General features: G+C 39.2%; 1 protein-coding gene and 1 long non-coding RNA gene across 14 annotated transcripts in view; one reads left to right on the top strand and one right to left on the bottom strand.

Annotated features, from left to right (window-relative positions):
* Positions 1-232: 232 nt before the first annotated feature.
* The window catches only part of zmp:0000000936, a 48253-nt gene continuing 23920 nt past the window's right edge, over positions 233-24565 (bottom strand). The window contains exons 4-13 of one of the 13 annotated variants that reach the window (XR_012385677.1): positions 20397-20577; positions 18047-18212; positions 16447-16509; positions 16162-16306; positions 13789-13934; positions 13460-13603; positions 11343-11507; positions 3589-4826; positions 2766-3401; positions 948-2598 (exon numbers count right to left, since the gene is read on the bottom strand). Coding sequence is in view for 1 of the 13 variants with exons in the window: in XM_021479056.3 (XP_021334731.2) it covers positions 4429-4826; positions 11343-11507; positions 13460-13603; positions 13789-13934; positions 16162-16306; positions 16447-16509; positions 18047-18212; positions 20397-20577 (1408 nt within the window). In the remaining 12 variants the exon portion in view is untranslated. Of the gene's footprint in view, positions 4827-11342; positions 11508-13459; positions 13604-13788; positions 15667-15857; positions 16307-16446; positions 16510-18046; positions 18213-20396; positions 20578-24565 lie in introns of those variants that run through there. The other 12 variants (XR_012385680.1, XR_012385678.1, XR_012385675.1 and 9 more) reach the window with 12 other exon arrangements.
* Positions 8710-10588, top strand: LOC141376232 (uncharacterized). Its single transcript, XR_012385694.1, has 3 exons — positions 8710-8737; positions 9002-10144; positions 10323-10588. It is a non-coding gene; the product is annotated as an uncharacterized lncRNA (long non-coding RNA).

Genomic DNA, 24565 nt, shown 5'->3' on the forward strand with positions numbered 1-24565 from the left:
ATATTATACACTTGACATCATTTTTTACAGCAGTTTCTTGTTCATGCCTACACCACGGCTGGCATGCAAGAGTTTCAAATCCCACATTTTGACGCACCTCGCATTTAAACATGCAAATAAATCAGTGAATCACATCCGCTTTGCTTTCAGAAGAGACGTCTCTTTAGTGCCTTCCCATAGAAAGTTTTGTGGTTGATTTGTTTAGGTTATAATCAAAGCTTGGGTTCTAAAGTAAAAGTCCCATTCATTTTATTAATAACAAGGCAAACATTTTGCAAGGTATTTCCCAGCAGTGTGTGATTGAAGCAAAACAATTGGGGTGAAAAACTCTCAACGGCAATTTTCCATCGATTAATTTGGGGAAATATTGCAAAGTCATTTGTTTAATGCACACACACACACATACACACACACACACTCCAGTTATATATTTGACAATAGACAGATATTTAAATATCCATAATATTGCTGCTGAAAGATAGTCCACTGTGCAAAGACATATGAAAATGACATGTGGTCGACAAACATGTATTTTTAGTCCCCTGAAAGTGCTGACTTTGATGCCATAGATGACATATTTTTAAATAATGATTTACAAACCATGAGTAATGGTATATATTGATATATAAACATAATATTTAGAGGGTGACTTTTTTTGAGTGGTATTTATTATCTGGTCATAGCAATTTTCCATTTTTTTTTTTTTTACTTCTATTAAACACAAATGTTGAAAATAGGTAACCATAGCCATTAGTAGAAGAAAACCATTGCCATCAGTAGAAAGAAAAACAAATACTATGGAAGTCAATTGCAACCAGTTTGATACAGTGTTGAAAATATCTGCTTTTGGGTTCAGCAGAAGAAAAAAAGCAGAAGAAAAGCTTGAGTAAATGATGACAATTTCATAAACTGGCTGACATATCCCTTTAAAGAGTCTAATAACAGTATTTTTGATAAAAAAATTTGCATTGATAATTATGCTGCATTCATGAGCTGCTTTTTGAAAATAGTTTTACAAATAATAATAATAATAATAACTAAATAAATTCTGCTAAAATGTAAAAATAAATTCTGCAAAAATTCTGAAATAAATTCTGCAAAAATTCTGAAATAAATTCTGCTAAAATAAAAAAAATAAATTCTGCAAAAATTCTGAAATAAATTCTGCTAAAATAAAAAAATAAATTCTGCAAACATTCTAAAATAAATTCTGCTAAAATGTAAAAATTAATTCTGCAAAAATTCTGAAATAAATTCTGCTAAAATTCTGAAATAAATTCTGCTAAAATTCTGAAATTAATTCTGCTAAAATTCTGAAATAAATTCTGCTAAAATGTAAAAATAAATTCTGCAAAAATTCTGAAATAAATTTTGCTAAAATGTAAAAATAAATTCTGCAAAAATTCTGAAATAAATTCTGCTAAAATTATGAAATTCTGCAAAAATTTGGAAAAAAATTCTGCAAAAATTTGGAAGTATATTCTGCTGAAATTTGGAAATAAGTTCTGCTGAAATTCTGAAATAAATTCTGCTGAAATACGGAAATAAATTCTGATAAAATTCAGAAATAAATTCTGCTAAAATTATTAAATAAATTCTGCTAAAGTAGGCGGTCCATTAACATCACATTACACTGATTTGAAATAAACTCAACTTCAACTGTGACAACTGAGCTGAAGCAGTTTCAGTTTACAAGAACGTCTATATAAAGCTACTTTTACAATCTACATCGTTAAAGTGCTATAGAAATAAAGATGACTTGAAACCTAACATCTCCTGAAAAAAGTATTTTTTTTAAAGTTGTTTATATATTTAAAAAAAGCATTATTTGAGGATTTGTTTAATAAGAAAAGACAGAAAAGAATGCAATGTTGCAACGTCTCCCGAAAAGTGTCTTTTCCCCTCCACCTCCAGAGTATGAACCCCGAGTACAGCATCTGCATCCAGTGGTAATCTAAAAGCTGAACCAGTTTCTTTCTTTTCCTCTGACGGGCATGCGAAAGCTAAACTCTTCATTTGCACATTTACTCACTTTGCACACTTAATTTGCACAAGCTTACTATTAACTTTCAAATCAGGAATAACCAATGACATTAAACAACAGCTCTCTCTATATTTTCATTCATAAAAGCTCGAATGACAAAAAATCAACAAAAACTCAAGTCTGGTCAGAGCCACTCCCCCTGAGAATTGTCCATCTCTGATTGGCTCCTGCACTAGAGGGCGGGGCTTCATATTGCCATATTGACTGTTACACTTTCCCCCATTTAAAACTATACAAGTGACATGTCCTGTGTCTGCTATAATCTTTGAAAGAGTGCAATATTGCATTTATGAGCAGTTTTTTTGCAAAAGAAATTCTGCTCAAGCACTGGGCGTCCCATTAAAATTAACCTAACGTCTCCTGAAAAGTGTCTTTTCCCTCCACGTCCAGAGTATAAACCCCAGCATATGCATCCAGTGTTAATCTAGAAGCTGAACCAGTTTCTGTCTTTGGCTTTTCCCCTGATGGGCATGTTGAAGCTAAACACTTAAATTGCAGAGTCAAAGTCCCTTTAAGGAAGGGGTGTCCAAACTCGGTCATGGAGGGCCGGTGTCCTGGAGAGTTAAGCTCAAACCCTAATCAAACACACCTTAACAAGCTAATCAAGCCCTCAAGATATACTAGAAACATCCTGGCAGGTCTGTTGAAGCAAGTTGGAGCTAAACTCAGTAGGACGCCGGCCCTCCAGGACCGAGTTTGGACACCACCCCTGCTTTAGGGCAAGTCATCTCACTTGGTGGCCATCTTTGAAACATCTCTCAGGCAGTATATTTAAATGGAGAGACATCAAACTCTCCAAAACTGCTAGCCAAGCTTACTATTAACTTTCATATCAGGAATCACCAATGAAATTAAACAACAGCTCTCTCTATAGTTTCATTCATAAATGCTTGAATCACACAAAATCTGCAGAAACTCGCTTCTGGTCAGAGCCACTCCCCCTGAAAATTGTCTGTCTCTGATTGGTTCCTGCATTAGAGGGCGGAGGTTTATTCACCATATTGACTGTTACACTTTCCCCCATTTAAAGCTATACGAGTGACACGTTTTATGTCTTCTACAATCTTTGAAAGAGAGCAATATTGCATTTATGAGCAGTTTTTTTTTGCAAAAGAAATTCTGCTGAAGAACTGGGCGTCCCATTAAAATTAACCTAACGTCTCCTGAAAAGTGTCTTTTCCCTCCACCTCCAGAGTATAAACCCCAGCATATGCATCCAGTGTTAATCTAGAAGCTGAACCAGTTTCTGTCTTTGGCTTTTCCTCTGATGGGCATATGGAAGCTAAACACTTAATTTGCAGAGTCAAAGTCCCTTTAAGGCAGGGGTGTCCAAACTCGGTCATGGAGGGCCAGTGTCCTGGAGAGTTAAGCTCAAACCCTAATCAAACACACCTTAACAAGCTAATCAAGCCCTCAAGATATACTAGAAACATCCTGGCAGGTCTGTTGAAGCAAATTGGAGCTAAACTAAGTAGGACGCCGGCCCTCCAGGACCGAGTTTGGACACCACCCCTGCTTTAGGGCAAGTCATCTCACTCGGTGGCCCTCTTTAAAATACCTCTCGGGCAGTATATTTAAATGGAGAGACATCAAACTCTCCAAAACTGCTAGCCAAGCTTACTATTAACTTTCATATCAGAAATCACCAATGAAATTAAACAACAACTCTCTCTATAGTTTCATTCATAAATGCTTGAATCACACAAAATCTGCAGAAACTCACTTCTGGTTCGAGCCACTCCCCCTGAAAATTGTCTGTCTCTGATTGGTTCCTGCATTAGAGGGCGGAGCTTTATTCACCATATTGACTGTTACACTTTCCCCCATTTAAAGCTATACGAGTGACACGTTTTGTGTCTTCTACAATCTTTAAAAGAGTGCAATATTGCATTTATGAGCAGTTTTTTTTTTGGCCCTCTTTGAAATACCTCTCGGGCAGTAGATTTGAATGGGGAGACATCAAACTCTCCAAAACTGCTTGCCAAGCTTACTATTAACTTTCATATCAGGAATCACCAATGAAATTAAACAACAGCTCTCTCTATAGTTTCATTCATAAATGCTTAAATCACACAAAATCTGCAGAAACTCACTTCTGGTTCGAGCCACTCCCCCTGAGAATTGTCTGTCTCTGATTGGCTCCTGCACTAGAGGGCGGGGCTTCATATTGCCATAATGACTTTGAAACTTTCCCCTATTTAAAACTTTACAAGTGACATGTCTTGTGCAATGTATAGTCTTTTATAAAGAGTGCAATGTTGCACTTAACTAAAGAAAAAACGAAAGAAATTCTGCAAAAGAAGTGGGCGTCCCCTGAAAAGTGTCTTTCTCCCTCCACCTCCAGACTGTTAACCCTGAGTACAGCATCTGCATCCAGTGTTAATCTAGAAGCTGAACCAGTTTCTGTCTTTAGCTTTTCCTCTGACGGGCATGTGGAAGCGCACCTCCTTCCAGAAGCGTTCCGAGGGCTGCAGAGAGCTGGTCCGCTCCTCTGATCGCCTGTCCTGGATCGCCCACCCCCACCTCCTCCTCCTCTTCCAGGCTTGTAGAACACCCTGTTTGTCCTTTAGCAGGCGTATGGCAAGTGGCAGGCACAGCGGGTCCCGGATCTCCTCCAGCTCCAGCAGGACGATGCTCATGGAGTGATCAACAAGTGCACGGTGGAGCCCCGTCTGCTGCTCCGCCCATTCCTGCGCCTCGGGACTGCAGAGGGAAGAGGCCGTGTAGAGGAGCAGCAGACGCCGGCAGCGGCTCAGAGCCTCCTGCACCACATCCACCACAGCTGCAGAAACACACAGGAGGAGATTAAAACACACACAAAAAAAAAAATCTAAACTAACCATATTATGGTGTTAGCTCACATTGCTGGTTTTGTGATAAACAATTCATCTGGTCACGTCATAAAAAAAAAAACATGTTTGCTCTTGTAATCTTGAATGAAAATCTGAAAATGCACTTCCTGTTTGTTTTCGGTTAAATTCTCAGATTATGGGCCCTATCATACACCACGCAATACTTGTTTGCTAGTTTCAGCTCGGCGCAAGAGTCGTTTTGAGGCGTTGCGCTACGCTGTTTAAATAGCAAATGCATTAGCGCTCATTTGTGCGCCCATAGGCGTTCTGGTCTAAAAAGGAAGGCGTTCTGAAGCGCATTGTTGGCGCGTTGCTATTTTGAGAAACTATAATAGATTTTTCATTAGACCAAAACTAACCCGGTCTAAAGTCCGGCGCAGAGTTGCGCCTCGCTTACCCACTGCTTAATACACACAAGATGTAAAGCAATACAAAATATCTTTACATATGAAAAAAATGTAAATATTAAGGATATATATATATATATATATATATATATATATATATATATATATATATATATATATATATATATATATATATATATATATATATATGATATGATAAGAATATATATAGGATATAAATATAAAGGATTAAAATATTATAAAACATATTATTTTCTAGCCTACATAAATATGAAAAACCACTGCTTTTATGTCTTCTTCATCTCGGGAGGCTTTTTCAGTTGATTCAATTTGCTTTTGTATAATGTTATTATTATTAGCAGTATTATTTATTATCTGCATATTTATATTTGTTTTATTAAAAACAAGCTTAGATTTGCCCACCTGTCAGGTTTTAGACCATATGGGGCACAGCATGTGTTTTAGGATATAACTCATGTTTTTGAGCACACTTCGTTATTATTGTTCATTTATTTGTTTGCTGGAAATTAGAACTGAATTTAGAAATAATTTTGAAAAAAATCTTTGCGCTTAACAAATGCAATTAATTATTTATAGACTAATTGATGTCTGTGCTTAAAGGTTTCCCTATCCAAGATAGCGAAAGTGAAAGTAGATCTTTTATCTCTCATTCTCGCACAGTAGATGCTCTGTTAAACTGTTTTCTTGCTAGAGAAATGCTCAGTTTTTCCACTTACACTTACTTTGCGTCCTGTAAATAGCAAATTTGCTTATGGCGTGATGCAGCTGGCTCTTAAAGGGAATGGGAGATGAGACTCTGATTGGTTTATTCTCAAAACACACCTATAACTCATTAAGAAAATAAACTCAACTCTTTTAAACCATGTGCCACGGCGCAAAGTGGATTTTCCCGTCCTTAAATCAGCAAATATGGATTCTGACACGCCCTAATTGCGTTTGCGCCCTGCGCTTTTTGTTTTGCTCATGGACCGTCAAAATAGGTCTGTTTGTAGTTTTGGCGTGGCTAACACTAAGGTTATAACAGTTTTGATTTTTCATTAGTTTTTTTTTTCACTTTTGACTTTTGTTTTTAAATTCAGTTAGTTTTAATTCGTTTTAGAGGCAGATTTACTCGTTTTTATTAGTTTCTATATTTTAAAATGACTTTTTTTTTTAGTTTAGTTTTTATTAACTTCAGTATTAGTTTTAGTTATTTCTAAATGAGGATATTTGTTAGGTGCAAGATTTAAAATCAACAGAGGGGGGTGGGGGTGTCGCTACGCCACTGATATTTGGTCAATTTTAGGTTGTGTTAGAAAGTGACCAAAATCCAACTCCGAGGCAACATCTTAAACCAACGTCATATTGACATCAAATACTGACATTTATTCCTCAGGTAAGGCAACCACAATCCAACATCTGATAGACGTCATAGTGGTAACGTCCACACAATGTCAAGCTGTAACATCATTAGACGTTGATATTAGGTTGGTTTTAGGATGGACATTGACGTTGCCCTGATGTTGAGTTCTGACGTCCACCTGATTTTCATTTCCAAACAAAATGCAACATCCCCACGACGTTAGGGTACAACGTCAATCTGACGTCATGTTGACATCTTGTGCCTGCTGGGTGTTTAAGGCCATTTCGGTTATCATACAGTAAACATCCGTCATCTTCTCATCAGTGACATGCATTTAAACAGTCTCTGGGTCAATGCGTGTAAAGATTTTTGGCATCTTCTTGGACACTTTAATGCTTCCAAACAGTTTGCTGCAATTATAAATCGCCATGTCTTGAGGTAGTTCATGATGAGGCCATTTGCCTTCTATGTGTGATTTGATTGGACAGGAAACACAGGAGTGATTCTTCTAATCCCCATAGACAAGAAATAATAAAGTTGTGACTGCAGGATGAAGTAGTGGAGTAAAAGTACAGATACTGCACTAAAAATGAACTCAAGGAAAAGTAAAAGTACACATTTCTAAAACTGCTTAGTAAATTACAATTCCTGAGGAAAACTACTCAATTACAGTCATTTAAGTATTTGTTATTAGTTACTTTACACCACTGGGTTTGTTCATATTGCAGGATTTGATGATTTGTCTAATGAAAGAGAGAGAGAGAGAGAGAGAGAGAAAGAGAGAGAGAGAGAAAAGTGTGCAGTGTTGCATTTAAGAGATGGCTTGTCTCAGCTTCATTCATTCACTTTCCTTCAGCGTGGTCCCAGCGGTTGCCATGGCAGAATGAACCGCCAAATACTCTAGCATATGATTTATGCAGCGGATGCCCTTCCAGCCGCAACCCAGCACCTTGCCAGGAAACTGGTTTCAGCTTCTTAGCTCCTTTTTTTTTACCAAGAATTAAAAAACCCCTTTCAAAAGAAATTCAGCTGAAGAAGTGGGCGGCTGGGGCAGCACGGTGGCTCAGTGGTTAGCACTGTCGCCTTACAGCAAGATCACTAGTTCAAATCCCAGCTGAGCCAGTTGGCATTTCTGTGTGGAGTTTGCATGTTCATTAATTTTCCTTCAACTTAGTCTCCAATTTATCAGAGGTCGCCACAGCGGATTGAACCGACAACTATTCCAGCATATGTTTTTATCGTAGCACTCAATCCAGCGACCTTGAATTCCCTCATAGTGCATGTGTTTGGACTGTGGGGGAAACCGGAGCACCCAGAGGAAACCCACGCCAACATGGGGAGAACATGCAAACTCCACACAGAAACGCCAACTGACCCAGCAGCGACCTTCTTGCTGTGAGGGGACAGTGCTAACCACTGAGCCACCATGTCACCCCTGAATAAACCCATTAGATCCCATTTTTTAAATGACACATCATTTCTGCATGTGTTTCATATATTATACACTTGACATTGTTTTTACAGACGTTTTTTTTTTCATGCCTACACAACGGCTGGCATGCAAGAGTTTCAAATCCCACATTTTGACGCACCTCGCATTTAAACATGCAAATAAATCAGTGAATCACATGCGCTTTGCTTTCAGAAGAGACGTTTCTTTAGTGCCTTCCCATAGAAAGAAAGCTTTGTGGTTGATTTGTACTTTTTGGATTCTAAAGTACTCCCAACTCACAAAATAGCTTCCACCCACTGACTTTTTTAAAGTTTCAAGAAATACTTGTGTATTTTTTTTTTGAGATGTTAACAGATGTGTGTGTGTTGAGCATCAGTTAAGACAACATTAGCACCAATTAGCTTTAATTGTGAGGAAAACTGGGTAATTTGAAGCTTTTGTCAGTGTAACAGGTATTAAATTTATTTATGTTTTCGTTATAAATTCACGCAAAATCTTTGTTTTGTTGGTCATTAATATGTAAGAAATAAAGAGAAAATGTTTTATTTTTGTTTTGACGTGTCGGCGCGATGACGTCATTGACGTGCGTTGCCGCGGTGACGTCAGTGACATAGCGCGCGCTTTGCTTCAGTCTGTCGGAGGACAGAGCAGAGCGAGGTAGGCATTTACTCCTGTCCCGTAGAAAAGTGTGTATAAAGTACAAAAATATGTAATTTAGATGAAGTGAGTTTGTTATAATATGTTATATAACATGTACATGAGTTATATGAGTGTGTTTGGGTTCTTTATATCGTGTTTTAACCTGCCAAACTGTCGTTTCAACCAAGAGAAGTGCAGTGCACAATATTAGCATGAAATTTAGCCTGTGAAATGTGTATTTTGATTGCTGATTTTCGATTTGTTTTGTGTATGAATGTTTAGCAGTAGCAGGCGTAAGAGGAGTTTTAAGAGAAGACTAACTGCATGTTCTCTGTTTGTGCAGGTATTGTTTTTTGTGTTTTATGTGTCTGATGTTTAATGTGTTTTATATATAATACTGGTAAATGTTATATATTATATATTAAGTGGAGTTTTTGTAAAACATTGGTAAGTTAAAATATTCACTATATTAATTAACAGTTTTATAATGACTTATATTTTTTCATTATGTAATATGTTATATTTACTGTTTTGTTCTTGCTTGAGTCTGTCGGAGGACAGAGCAGAGCGAGCAGTAGCAGGCGTAAGAGGAGTTTTAAGAGAAGACTAACTGCATGTTCTCTGTTTGTGCAGCACTTAAATAAATGAGACCGCTGAACCTGCAGACAGACTCCAGCTCTTTACACAACACAACACAACGCAGAGGGGTAGTCGAGCCGTTAAGACCGGCCGCGGCTACATCAGCTAGTTTAAGCTTCCGGGTTTTAAATGATTTTTGAGGCGGGATCAAAATCAGCGACATAGCAAAGAACTGCAAGTGCAAAGATGATGCGTTGGTTTTTCATTATTATTCATAGCGGAGTTTTCTTATCCTATGAGAAGAGCCGGCTTCTTAATTATTCATGACTGTGGTGCTTTCCGAAGTCAAGACTGACCTTGCCAGGGCCAAGCTGTGAGGACTGGGTGAGAAGAGTCCACGGACCAACAGCACACAGTATTTATCCGTTCATGAAGGATCATGTGTGTTTGTTTCCATGATCCACGGGGTTTGTTGCATATTTTTCCCACCGATGCTGTCAGGGCCAATACAGCAAAGCTGTTTGTGTGCAGCAAGCATTTTTGTCGGGAGAACAGTACGAGAATTGGAGAATGGCGGGCGCTGTCTTTTATCAGGAGTTCGTTCACATTTAGACACATCGCCATGCTGCTGTGTTCGCCTAAATCCTCTAGATCAGGGGTCTCAAACTCGCGGCCCGCGGGCCATTTGCTGATTCTATCCGTACACAGCGGTCACTGGCATTCCCCGCCCGCCGTGTAAACAAAGGGGCGGAGATGCCGGTGACGTCACCACGCACCCCGCCCCTTTGTTAGACGCTGTGACGGGCGGGAAGTGTTAGGAGGAAACTCGCGCCGGCCAGAACCAAGGTAAGCTGTTCCCGCCCCTGCCTGCCACTTAGCTACCTATCTGCAGCCTGCCACCTACCTACAGTAGCTACAGCCTGCATCTTATATATATTATAGGTAGATACAGACTGATACAGACTGATGTGACTGGAGTGGCGTGGGGGTGTTTTATTTATACATATATACGCCTTTTTTTTAGGTGAGGGAATGGACGTTTTGAGTGAGTCTAGACAGGTCTAGACTTAATGAAGATCATCTTCAAGCCATACTGAGGGTCTCAACTGCTTCCGCTCTAAAGCCAAATGTGGTTCAGATTTGTGAGAAGAAGCGCTGTCAAGTCTCTGGCAGCAAGAAGTAGGCAAAAGATGCCATGTTCAGAAGAACTGTTCATAATCTTCACTCAATGTTCTATTAATGTTCAGGACACTTCATGTTCAGAAGAAATAATTAAAACTGTTAATAATGACATTTGAGGACTTTTTTTTCGTGAAATCCCTTTTGCGGCCCAGCCTCACCCAGACTTTGCCTCCTGCGGTCCCCAGGTAAATTGAGTTTGAGACCCCTGCTCTAGATTAACAGCAGGGCTAATGGTTAAAATAGACAGGGCAAGAGACCTGCTGCACCAAGTCTGCATTCAGACCCAGAGATTGAGGGAAAAGTCCTCATTTAGTGTTTATATGAACACGGTTATCTTTATAATGATATAAATTGTGGTTATGTGTATATGAAATTATGAATAACAAATGTAGCAGGGCATTAAATCACTGTTTATTTATTTGCATTTTAACTTTGTAAACTATAAAATCATGTGTCTCCTCACGGTTTGTGTCTCATTTTGTGAGCAGACTGACAACAGTTGCTCGCTCCCCTCCTTCTCCCCTGCTGGTCACGCCCACTCCTGCCTCTGCTCGCAGAGCTCCACGCCCACTATGATGCATCTTTTGAAAAAATTCTGAGGTGGACCTGAACCGAAAGCGGGGGGTGACATGACCCTTTAATGCACATGTTGAATGATCACATATTAAACAGTTGATGTGCGTACATTTTGAAAATATGCATTAAAACTCATGTGCATTTTATATTACGCAATTTGTCTGAAAAGAAAAGGTGCATAAATTCCAGCATGCACATCAGAAGAGTCATGTGATTCAGTTTCAACAGATCATATATGGACATAACAGGTGGTTTAGAGTGGTTTGTTTATTCAGAGATGCTTTACCTTCCCCAGGCAGCCCGTCACGGCCCAGAATGAAGAGTTTATAACCGTATCGACCCTCCAAAATCTGTGGCAAAGTGCTCATGGCAAAAACCTCCGCCTTTTCACTAGAGCCCTCCAGGACTCTGGGATAGGCGATATATGCGTCATACTGCTTACCATCGCCATCTAGAGGAAAAACAACCACAGTGAAGAATAAAAGAGCAGTAACAATACTGTTTAGCGTTAATATAAATCTACTGTGCAGATTTTAACTGTTGTATATTTATTGAATTATAAACTGTATAATAATAATAATAATAATTATGTATGTTTGTATATATATATATATATATATATATATATATATATACATATATACATATACATACATACATATACATACATACATACATATATACATACACATATACATATATATATATATATATATATATATATATATATATATATATATATATATATATGTTTATTTATGGTGTGAAATAAAAAAATTAGTAAAAATAAATCTACTGTTGCTGTAGGTAAATTCTTTTATCTGAAAACAACCACACACCTCTGAGTTCAGCAGCCAATCAGAATCAAGCAATCAACATTCATTTCTTTCTTTTTATTTCTGTCTTTTTTCATTCGTTCTGATATTTTTTTCCTTTATTCTTTCTTCATGTTATTCTTTTGTTCATTCTTCCTTTTGTTCTTTAGTTTTCATTTGTTTTATTCTTTCATTCGTTCATTCTTTCTTCTATCTTAATTTTTTCTGTTGTTCTTTGTTTTTGCTTTCTGTCGTTCTTTGTCCTTTAATTTGTTCTTTCATTTCTCACTTTTTAAATTTGTTCTTTTATTTTGTTCTTTCTTTTATTCTTTTTCTTAACTCTTAAATTTTTCTTTTTTTATTTGATTCTTTCTTTTTTTCTCTTACTCTTCTTACCCTACGTTCTTTCTTTTTTATAATTCTTTTCTTTCTGTCATTCTTTCTATCTATCTTTCTTTCTCGTCTTTCTTTCCTACCTTCATTTCTTTCTTTCACTCTTCCTTTTTTTGCTCTTAATTTTTCTTTCTTTCTTTCTTTCTTTCTTTCTTTCTTTCTTTCTTTCTTTCTTTCTTTCTTTCTTTCTTTCTTTCTTTCTTTCTTTCTTTCGTTCTTTCTTTCTTTCTTCCTTCCTTCCTTCCTTCCTTCCTTCCCCTCTTCCTTACTTTTTTGCTCTCTTTCTTTCTTTCTTTCTTTCTTTCTTTCTTTCTTCTTTCCTTTCTTGCTCTTCCTTACTTTATTTCTTTCTTTCTTTCTTCCTTCACTCTTACTTACTTTTTTGCTCTTTCTTTCTTTCTTTCTCTTTCACTCTTCCTCTTTTTTCTTTTTGCTCTTCCTTTCTTTGATTCTTTCTTTCTTTCTTTCTTTCTTTCTTTCTTTCTTTCTTTCTTTCTTTCTTTCTTTCTTTCTTTCTCTTTCTTTCTTTCACTCTTCCTTACTTTTTTGCTCTTTCTTTCCTTCCTTCCTTTTTTCTTTCTTTCGCTCTTCCTTTCTTCTTTCTTTCTTTCTTTCGCTCTTTTTCTTTCTTTTTTTCTTTCTTTCGCTCTCTTTCTTTCTCTATCTTTCTTCCTTCCGCTCTTCCTTTCTTTCTTTTTTCAGTCATTTTCTTTTTCACTCTTCCTTTCTTTTTTCTTTTTGCTCTTCCTTTGTTTCCTTCTTTCTTTTTCTTTCTTTCTCTCTTTTTTCGCTTTCTTTCTTTTTTGTTTCTTTCTTTCTTTTTCTTCTTTCTTTCTTCCTCCCTTTCTATCTTTCTTTCGCTCTTTCTGACTTTCTTTCACTCTTCCTTACTTTTTTCTTTTTGCTCTTCCTTTATTCGATCCTTTCTTTCGTTCTCTTTTCTTTCTTTCTTTCTTTCATTTTTCTTGCTTTGGTTCTTTCTTTCTTAATTATTTGCTCAAATTATTCACACAATTGACAGATCATAGCTAATACAAAGTGTTAAGCCTGAGGCACATTTCCCAAAGTGTGAATAATAAAGTGAGTGAAGTAAACAGCACTGTGAAAGGTGTTAATTCTCGTTAATGCAACTGCATCGTTTCCAAGTAACTGTTAAAGTAAGCTGTTAGAGTGCATTTCCTGTTTATACGAGCACCTGTGGTTTTGTAGAGAAATGGAAACGCAGTCCTGACCCACAAGACCAGCTCCACCTTAAAGACGGAGCACAGAAACACTGCGCTGGTGAAGAACAGAGCCAGCAAACCCAGGAGAAGACCAGCAAACAACAGCAGATCCGGATCTGTGCACATGCAGACAATCACAATCAGTATTGTCACTATATAAAATATTATATGTGTATATAAAAGGGCTGCAACATATATAGTTTCAGCATCGATATCGCAATTGCATGGTCACATTGCATAGATATCGCATACTTATTTAGGGTTTGCAAAGATTTTCTGATTAGGTACTCTTTTGATGTACCTGTTGGGATGAGCATGAACTGGCCGGTCAGATGTCCTCGACTGCTGGACACCAGACAGGTGAAGTTCAGATAGAAATCGTCCTCCGACACATGAGACACCGACAGGGTTCGCACAAACACAAAACCATCTGCAGTGACGCTCTCGCTGCAAGAGGAACACATATGGAGGGGGAAAAATGAACAACATAAGGGTATATTGTAAAACATCTGAATGCTTAGTTTTGCATTCTACAAACCAAATATACATTAAATATTAATACATAATGATGGATACAGTGGGTGGATGGATGGACGGATGGCCGGATAGACAGATGGATAGACAGATTGATAGATACATGGATATATACATGGATGGATGGATGGATGGATAGACGGATAGATAAATAGATAGATGGATAGACAGATTGAAAGATACATGGATGGACGGACGGACAAACGGAAGGACGGATGGATAGATGGATGGATGGATGGACAGAGGGACGTACAGATAGATACTGTAGATAGATGGGTGGATGAATGGATGGATGGATACATGGACAGATAGACAGTTAGATACTGTAGATAGATGGATGGATGGATGGATGGATGGCCGGATGGATGGCCAGATGGATGGCCGGATAGACAGATGGATAGACAGATTGATAGATACATGGATATATACATGGATGGATGGATGGATAGACGGATAGACAGACGGATAGATAAATAGATAGATGGATAGACAGATTGATAGATGGATAAACGGATGGATGGATGGATGGATGGATGGATGGATGGATGGACGGATGGATAGATGGATGGATGGACGGATGGATGGACAGATAGATGGGTGGATGGATGGATGGATGGATAGACGGATAGACAGACGGATAGATAAATAGATAGATGGATAGACAGATTGATAGATGGATAAACGGATGGATGGACGGATGGATAGATGGATGGATGGACGGACGGATGGATAGATGGATGGATGGACGGATGGATGGATAGATAGATGGGTGGATGGATGGATGGATGGACGGAGGGACGGACAGATATTGTAGATAGATGGGTGGATGAATGGATGGATGGATGGATACATGGACAGATAGACAGTTAGATACTGTAGATAGATGGATAGATGGATGGATGAATGGATGGATGGATGGATGGCCGGATAGACAGATGGATAGACAGATTGATAGATACATGGATATATACATGGATGGATGGATGGATAGATGGATAGACAGACGGATAGATAAATAGATGGATAGATGGATGGACGGATAGATAGATAGATAGATAGATAGATGGATGGATGGATGGATGGATGGATGGATGGATGGATGGATGGATGGATGGATGGATGGATGGATGGATGGATGGATGGATGGATGGATAGATAGATGGACAGATAAATACTGTAGATAGATGGGTGGATGAATAGATGGATGGATGGATACATGGATAGATAGACAGTTAGATACTGTGGATGGATGGATGGATGGATGGATGGATGGATGGATGGATAGATAGATAGATAGATAGACTTACTCCATTTAAGTTGCAGTAATGAAGTATTTATCTAACTCATCACCTTCAACACTAAGTTCTAAACTCTTTTCAAATGAGTAGAATTAACTCTCAGTACATTTTGAGTAAATTAAAATCATTTCATTTAATAAAGGTGACTGTTGGGTTTTACAGTGTAGTATCTCAGGTAGTAGTATCAAACTATTACCGTCACACAGGACTTTTTGATGCATTTGGCGACAGGACAGTCTATACACTTACACAGTACACTATACTGAGTCAGTACCCTGCTGAAAAATCCAGCTTAAACCAGCCTAGGCTGGTTGGCTGGTTTTAGCTGGTCAAGCCTAGCAGGCTGCCTAGCAGGCTGGGAGCCCAGCCAAAACCAGCTATGTCCAGCTTAAACCAGGCTGGTCAAGCTGGTTTTAGCTGGTCATTTTTTCAGCATGACCAGCTAAGACCAGGCTGGAAATGGCTGGAAACCAGCCTGGAAGTGGCCAAAACCCCTCTAAAACCAGCCTGGTCGACCAGCTAAAACCAGCCAACCAGCCTAGGTTGGTTTAAGCTGGATTTTTTAGCAGGGTACTAACTCCGGAGGAAACATGGATAGCCTGGTGACACAATGAAGTTAATCAATCTATGTGCTATATCATGTACAATGGGATCATAGAAGGAACATTCAAAACTCATGTAAACACCTTCATCTTATTATAGTCTTATTCAGATTACGGCAAATCATTAATTTACTAATGTCCATCAAAATGTAGTCACTGTCAAGTTTACTAGAGAGACCAGAGGGCCCAGACTAAAGCTATTTTTCTCTTATCTGAAACACAAACCAACTCAATACGCACTTTCTGGGTTTCTGATGAATGCGATGCGACATGTTTTGCGTGACAAACTCCTCCTCTTCTTCTACGAGGACTTTCCACAGCACCTCAATCAGAGGAATCCCTTTACCCAGCATAACCACAACACAATCCTTGCTGAACGATGACCCTAAAACACACATAAAAGATCCATTTATTATCATAGTTATACACTGCAGGGCTGCTGAATGCTTAATTCTGATCAATAATTAGTTCTTGCATAAATAACAGATAATAATAATAATAGGAATATTGAAATATCCAGCTCACCCTCTTCCATTCTGATGATCTCATTTACTGGCTGGATGACTTGTGGTTTCTTTAAATATTCATCTAAAAAAACCACAATTTGTTAACATATTAACAGACTTTAAGGATCACAGTTTGGCCCCAAAGTATGTATCCTGAAATCTTTACGCTTCTGCCAGTATTTGTCAGAGCACTAGTTTTCACCTATTTGTCAAAAATGTATGTTTCATAATGTCAAGCATAGTAAAATTAATTCATTTTATTTTCGGCTTAGTCTCTTTATTAATCAGTGGTCGCCGCAGCGGAATGAGCCGCCAACTAATCCAGCACATGTTTTACGCAGCGGATGTCCTTCCAGCCGCAACCCATCACTGGGAAACACCCATACACTACGGCCAATTTAGCTAATTCAATTCCCCTATAAGAAGGTACTGGAAGTATCCCTCAGAGATTTTGCTCCATATTGACATGATAGCATTACGCAGTTGCTGCAAATTTGTCAGCTGCACATCCATCATGTGAATCTCCTGTTCCACCACATCCCAAAGGTGCTCTATTAGACTGAGCTATGGTGACTGTGGAGGTCATTTGAGTACAGTGAACTCATTGTCATGTTCAAGAAACCAGTCTGAGATGATTCACGCTTTATGACATGGTACGTTATCCTGCTGGAAGTAGCCATCAGAAGATGTGTACACTGTGGTCATAAAGGGATGGACATGGTCAGCAACAATACTCAGGTAGGCTGTGGCATTGACACAATAATCAATTGGTACTAATGGACCCAAAGTGTGCCAAGAAAACCACCACCACCAGCCTAAACCGTTGATACAAGGCAGGATGGATCCATGCTTTCATGTTGTTGATGCCAAATTCTGACCCGACCATCTGAATGTGGCAGCAGAAATGGAGACTCATCAGAGCAGGCAACGTTTCTCCAATCTTCTATTGTCCAGTTTTGGTGAGTCTGTGTGAATTGTAGCCTCAGTTTCCTGTTCTTAACTGACAGGAGCGGCACCCAGTGTGGTCTTCTGCTGCTGTAGCCCATCCGCTTCAAGGCTTCTGCAGACCTCGGTTGTAGCGAGTGCTTATTTGAGTTACTGTTGCCTTTCTATCAGCTGGAACCAGTCTGGCCATTCTCCTCTGACCTCTGGCATCAACAAGGCATTTGCGCCCACAGAACTGCCGCTCACTGGATATTTTCTCTATTTCAGACCATTCTCTGTAAAGACTAGAGATGGTTGTGCGTGAAAATCCCAGTAGATCAGCAGTTTCTGAAATACTCAGAGCAGCCCGTCTGGCACCAACAACCATGCCACGTTCAAAGTCACTTAAATCCCCTTTCTTCCCCATTCTGATGCTCGGTTTGAACTGCAGCAGATCGTCTTGACCGTGTCTACATGTCTAAATGCATTGAGTTGCTGCCATGTGATTGGCTGATTAGAAATTTGCATTAACGAGCAGTTAGACAGGTGTACCTACTAATGTGGCTGGTGACTGAGTGTGTGTGTGTATTTTTAAAAAACATTTTTTATTTTAATTTTTTATAATAAACCTGTATGGTTTATGTTATGTCAGATGTTAATATCAAGCCACAGATAATGTGATATGAAAGGCTCACCCTGCACTTCACACTCGATGGTTTCAGCCATTTCTCCAGCAACTCCAGCTAAACTGAAGCTCATTTTGCAGGTGTAAAATCCAGCGTCGTCTTCGTGTACTTTGCGTATGTAAAGAAATTCTCTATTAATAGAAAACTTCTCATCTTCTTGAATGAGCTCACAGTTCTGGGAATCAAGGAAAAGAATAGAAAAAATTATTGAAATATAGTAATAGTTTCTCACTAATTTAAACATGTAATTTCCTTCTTCTGTGAAATATACAGTATATAATAGTGGATTTGCCGAAAGGTCTGGATAATTATCAATATGATTAAAGTTATTTAAAGCGCTGCAACGTTTTAAAATAAGCTAAAATTACGATGTAAAAGCTTAAAATTATTTAATCATTTAGGCAAAAAGCCAAACAAAAAACAAAACAAACAGTAATCACTGAGCACAAAATTTAGCATCAACAGGGGAAAATTTAAATCAAATTAGTGCACTGAGGTATGGAGCAATGCAGTGAGGATGTTCTCTCCTGTCGCCGAAATCTTCATCTCTTCGTTCATAGTTCTATACAACCGGAACTAAACGCGCACACACTTGCGTCTCGAAAACTCACTGGTGCCGTCTTGTGCAAATAAGGGATCTGGAAAGTATTCATAGTGCTTGACTTTTTCCACATGTTTTTATGTTGCATTTTTCCAAAATGGATTGAATTCATTTATTTCCTCAACATTCTACACACAATCCCCCATAATGCCAATGTGAAGAGTTTTTGAAATTGTTGCAAATTTATTAAAACAAAAAAGCTGAAGAATCACATGTACATCAGTATTCACAGGCTTTGCTCAATACTTTGTTGATGCACCTTTGGCAGCGATTACAGCCTCAAATCTTTTTAAATATGATGCCACAAGCTTGGCTCACCTGTCTTTGGGAATTTTTGCCCATTCCTCTTTGCAGTACCTCTCAAGCTCTATCAGGTTGGATGGGAAGTGACGGTGTACAGCCATTTTCAGATCTCTCCAGAGATCTTCAATAGGATTTAGGTCAGGGCTCTGGCTGGGCCACTCAAGGACATTCACCGAGTTGTTGTGAAGCCACTCCATTGATATTTTGGCGGTGTGCTTTTGGTCATTGCCCTGCTGGAAGATGAACCGTCGCCACAATCTGATGTCAAGAGCACTCTGAAGCAGGTCTTCATTCAGGATGTCTCTGTACATTGCTGCATTCGTCTTTCCCTCTGTCCTGACTAGTCTTCCAGTTCCTGCTGCTGAAACACATCCCCACAGCATGATGCTGCCACCACCATGCTTCACTGTAGGGATGCTATTAGCCTAGTGATGAGCGCTGCCTGCTTTTCTCCAAACGTAACGCCTGGTGTGCACTCCGAAGAGTTCAATTCGAGTCTCATCAGAGCAGAGAATTTAGTTTCTGATGGTCTGAGAGTCCTTCAGATGCCTTTTGGTAAACTCCAGGCGGGGAGTGTCTTCCGTCTGACCACTCCACCATACAGGCCTGATTGGTGGTATGCTGCACAGATGGTTGTCCTTCTCTAAGTTTCTCCTCTCTCCACAGAAGAACGCTGGAGCTCAGACAGAGTGACCATCGGGTTATTGATCACCTCCTTGACTAAGACCTTTCTCCCCCGATCACTCAGCTTAGATGGCCGGCCAGCTCTAGGAAGAGTCCTGGTTCAAACATCTTCCACTTACGGATGATGAAGGCCGCTGTGCTCATTGAAACTTTCAGAGCAGCAGACATTTTTCTGTAGGCTTCCCCAGCCTTGTGCCTCCAGACAATCCTGTCTCGGAAGTCTTCAGACAATTCCTTTGTCTTCATGCTTATTTGGTGCTTTGACATGCACCGTCAACCCTGGGACCTTATATAGACAGGTGTATGCCTTTTTAGATCATGACCAATCAGCTGAATTGACCACAGGTTAACTCCAATGAAGCTGCTGAAACATCTCAAGAATGATCAGTGGAAAGAGAATGTGCCTGAGCTCAATCTACAGCTTCACGGCAAAGGCTGTGAATACTGATGTACATGTGATTTTTCAGCTTTTTTATTTTTAATAAATTTGCAACAATTTCAAAAACTCTTTTTTTCATATTGTCATTATGGGGGATTGTGTGTAGAATGTTGAGGAAATAAATCAATTTAATCAATTTTGGAATAAGGCTGTAACATAAAAAAATGTGGAAGAAGTGAAGCACTATCAATACTTTCCAGATGCACTGTACATCCTTATAACTAACATACAGATACTGACATCTCAATAACATAATTTTGATATCACGAGACTTTAAAGGCCTCTACAGTATGTGAAAGCTTTAGTCTGGAGATGAACAGTGCATGTTGTACCTTGTACCACTGTATGACTGGCCTATCCACAGTCTTCAGATATCTCCTCAGAGGACACGCCAGGAGATCATTCACACGAGCTTTGATATTCTGGATACTTCTCTGCGGTCTCTCGCAGGTTTCTGAGGTCATCTCGCTCACTATCAGCATCGTCACCTGTTTGAAGCATTTGCTGGACGTCCTGAGGACATAATAAAGATCCAGTTGAAGTCAGATTTAATAGCCATGCTGTATATTTATTCCCCTAATTTCTGTTTAACGGAGAGAAGATTTATTTCAACACATTTCTGCACATAATAGTTTTAATAACTCATTTCTAATAACTGATTTCTTTTACCTTTGCCATGATGACAGCAAATAATATTTGACTAGATGTTCTTCAAGATAGTATTCAGCTTAAAGCAACATTTAAAGGCTTAACTAGGGTAAAGTTAGGGTAATATAGGAATTTTTTTTATTAAACTACGCCCTCTAAAAAACTAATGAGCCAATCAAAACATTAAAAATGACAGACCCCACCCTTCAATGGCATCACAGTCAATAAAAAGTCATTCATTCATTTGCTGTAAATCACATAAGCAACATATAGAAGAACAAGGACTTATGCTGCCCTCTGGTGACGGTTCAAAATAAAAATCAATGCATCTCATTCATTTTCCTTTGGCTTAGTGCCTTTATTTATCAGAGGTGGCCACAGTGAAATGAGCCGCAAACTATTGCAGAATATGTTTTACACAGCAGATGCCCTTCCAGCTGCAACCCAGTACTGGGAAACATCCATACACTCTCACATTCACACACACTCTCATACACTACGGCCAATTTAGTTTATCCAATTTACCTTTAGTGCATGTGTTTGGATTGTGGAGGAAACCCACGCCAACATGGGGAGAACATGCAAACTCCACACAGAAACGCCAACTGACCCAACCGGGACTCGAACCAGCGACCTTCTTGCTATGAGGTAACAGTGCTAACCACTTTACCTGATTGGGTAAATTTAGATAAACAAACAATGCATATAAAATGAATGCTGTTTATTACAGGTCTACGATACATATAATAGTGCATACAGTCACCGGCCACTTTATTAGGTACACCTCTCCAACTGCTCGTTAACACAAATTTCCATTCAGCCAATCACATGGCAGCAACTCAATGCATTTAGGCATGCAGACATGCCAATATGGAGCAAAATCTCGAAGGAATATTTCCAGTAGCTTGTTCAATCTATGCTACGAAAGATTAAGGCAGTTCTGAAGGAAAAAGGGGGTACTTGTAGGGTGTACCTAATAAAGAGGCCGTGAGTGTATATACTACATTGCCTATACTATTATTACGATAATGATAATTTTGAGATATATCGTGCAGCCCTACTTTGTGTGTTTTCAGCATCTGTATATGTGACGGTAAGTATGTGTGTGTGTGTGTGCGCGTGTGTGTTGTTTGGCAGGAAATTGTCTAAAGGTCAGGATCTTTAACACCTGTTCAACACCAAACTGATTTACTCATCTTACCATCCTGGAAAATCCACACATTAAGCCTCCCTGATCTTTCCATTCATTTATTTCTTCAGTCAACAAAGCGCTGGAGCTTGACTGAATCTCACGAAAACATCTCAAAGGGAAAAAAAGCAAAGAAATAGGCTTCTAGTTCTTGTAGCTGAACAACAGAAAACTGAGACTGATCAGCTCAGGTACAGCTCATGTGCTTTATTCAGGGTTAAATGCTGATAATGTGCGTTTGAATGCCACTTGAAAATTTAAAGAGCCCATATTATATTAACGGAGCTCCGTTGACGAGGAGTAGTGTGTGTGTCTGTGTGTGCGTGTGCGCGTGCTGTCGTCCGGAGGTGTGTGTGTTTGTGTGTGTGTGTGTGTGTGTGTGTGCGTGTGTGTGCGTGCGCGTGCGTTGTCGTCCGGAGCAGGGTTAAGTGCGTGTGTGTGTGCAATATGTGTGTGTGTGTGCAATATGTGTGTGTGTGTGTCTGTGAAAAGAGCAGAGTGAGAAGCTAGGAGATCTCCTCAACTGTTTTTGGAGTTTTTGCTCAATAAAATAGTTAGTCGTCTGAATTTTCAAGTCAAGGCCACATGACACTTATTGCCATACTACTGAAAGCAGCAGCAGATAGTTCACCTCAGATCTGGAAAATAAAATAAACCATCTGAAATTGAACTTCAGAGCTGTGACTCAACACATATCAGTGATTCAACATCTGCATTTAATCATGTTGAAGAGGTTTAATATGTATTAATTAGATTATAAACCTTAGCATTTCGCTGGAGTGTAGTGCATGCACAATTTCTGTGCTTCTAAATGGCTGTATTTATATTTCGTCTGGTGTAAACAGCTTATCACAGCAAATCTCGTCATGTAGAGTCTTGTGTCTGGTTTTTTTTGTGTTTTCTCTGTCCCCCTCTTGTGTCTAGTTATTTGTATGCAGTTTCACCTGTTATCAATTCCCTTGTTTCCCCGTCCCTATTACTTTCACCTGTTCTCCCTGATTATTAGGCTATTTAGTCTCCCCTTCTCCCTCGTTCTGTGCTTGATAATTGTTTTTGTGTCTGAGAGTTACGCGTGTCACCTGTCCTCCCTGATCAGAAGATTATACCTCTTGTATTTCATCTCCCCCAGTCCTGTTTGGTAGTAGTCATAGATATATACACTAGATATTGCATAGGGACCCTAAGCATGCGCCACATTGGTACAGTGCTCCCAGGACAAATGTCATTCAACCGCACTAGTCAAGACGTTGACGTTACATAAAGATGCGGGACTTTAGAGCTGTCTACGGGTGTAGTAACGAGCAAACCAAGAAATCAAAGCACAAAGGCAGAACTTTTCATAGGTAATATTAAGTTTTTTTCTGTTTTTGTATGTTCTGAACTTTTGTGCTAATCAGGTAACGTTATTGATGATAATACAGTCACTTACTGCATTCACCATACGGCAAAGCAGCTCCAACTCGCACTAAACACTCGGCTTATGCTAGTTTTGTTGAATAAAATCAGCAAACAATGCAAAAGAAATATGACAACGAGATGCTGCGCTGCCAGAAACGTGTATTATTGTCGGCTAACGTTAGTGAAAGAGTCGTTCGGGGGATTCATTCACAAACGAATCGCTCCCTCCGTCAGTATGAGAGGTGAAAGCAGGAGAGGAGCTGTGTTTCAGGACATGATTAGATCAAATTTAACAGGGAGGGTGAATAGTACATTTCTGTACACACAAACACAAGCTTTTTGTCAGGAATGCCCGTGCGGTCACTGATCCATCAATGTAGAAAAGTGATGTAAAATTATAATTTTCGTAATTAGAAAAAAAAATTACATACTAACATCCAAGAAAACTCCCGATCATAGATATACGTGTATATGTGTATATCTCTGGCTTTGGATGGCCACAGTCCTCCACTGTACCTTGGTCCCGCATTCATTTCAAAGGAGCGCTACCCTGTAGCAAGATGGCGGCGCTATTGACACATTCCGTCCAATAGACAACAATAGGCCAGGCAACATCTAGTGTATATATCTATGGGTAGTGGTGGGCAAAGCGAGGCTTCGTGAAACACTGAAACAGTCTAAGCAAATGTGTCGAAGCTTTGAAACGTTTCGAAGCCCCACTCTACAGTGACACCTAGTGATCATTTTTTTAATGAATTGCACTGAAACAGCTTCAGCGAAGAACAGTTGAGCAAATTGAGGCATTAAACCCCACTTTGTATGCATAAACTTTCAAGTAATATAGTGAAGTGGTTAAGGTATTTGACTACCATGCGGAGATAGTGGGTTCAACTCCAGGCTGATACTGTGGTTTTGAAATGCTTTAAAGAGCCCATATTATGGGTTTTTGAAAACTCCCCTCCATGTAGTGTGTAACACAGCTCTAAGTGAAGTGAAGTATCCAGCTAAGGCTTAAATCTGTAAGTGTACAGTGTTTAAAACTGTTGATTCATCTATAAAAGAGTCGACTCATAGTGCTTCAAACGAGTCACCTTGATACCGATTTATTAGGTGTTTCGCCATGACGTACGAACGAAACCAAGTTATTCACGTGCACGCGCAAACCCGGGAGATTTCAAACCTGAGGCCCCGCTCTCTGACGCAGAAACCCAGACACACACACACACACAAACACACACACACAAACACACACACACACAAACACAC

This window comes from Danio rerio, chromosome 9 (genome assembly GCF_049306965.1).
Source record: "Danio rerio strain Tuebingen ecotype United States chromosome 9, GRCz12tu, whole genome shotgun sequence".
Lineage (NCBI taxonomy): Eukaryota > Metazoa > Chordata > Actinopteri > Cypriniformes > Danionidae > Danio > Danio rerio.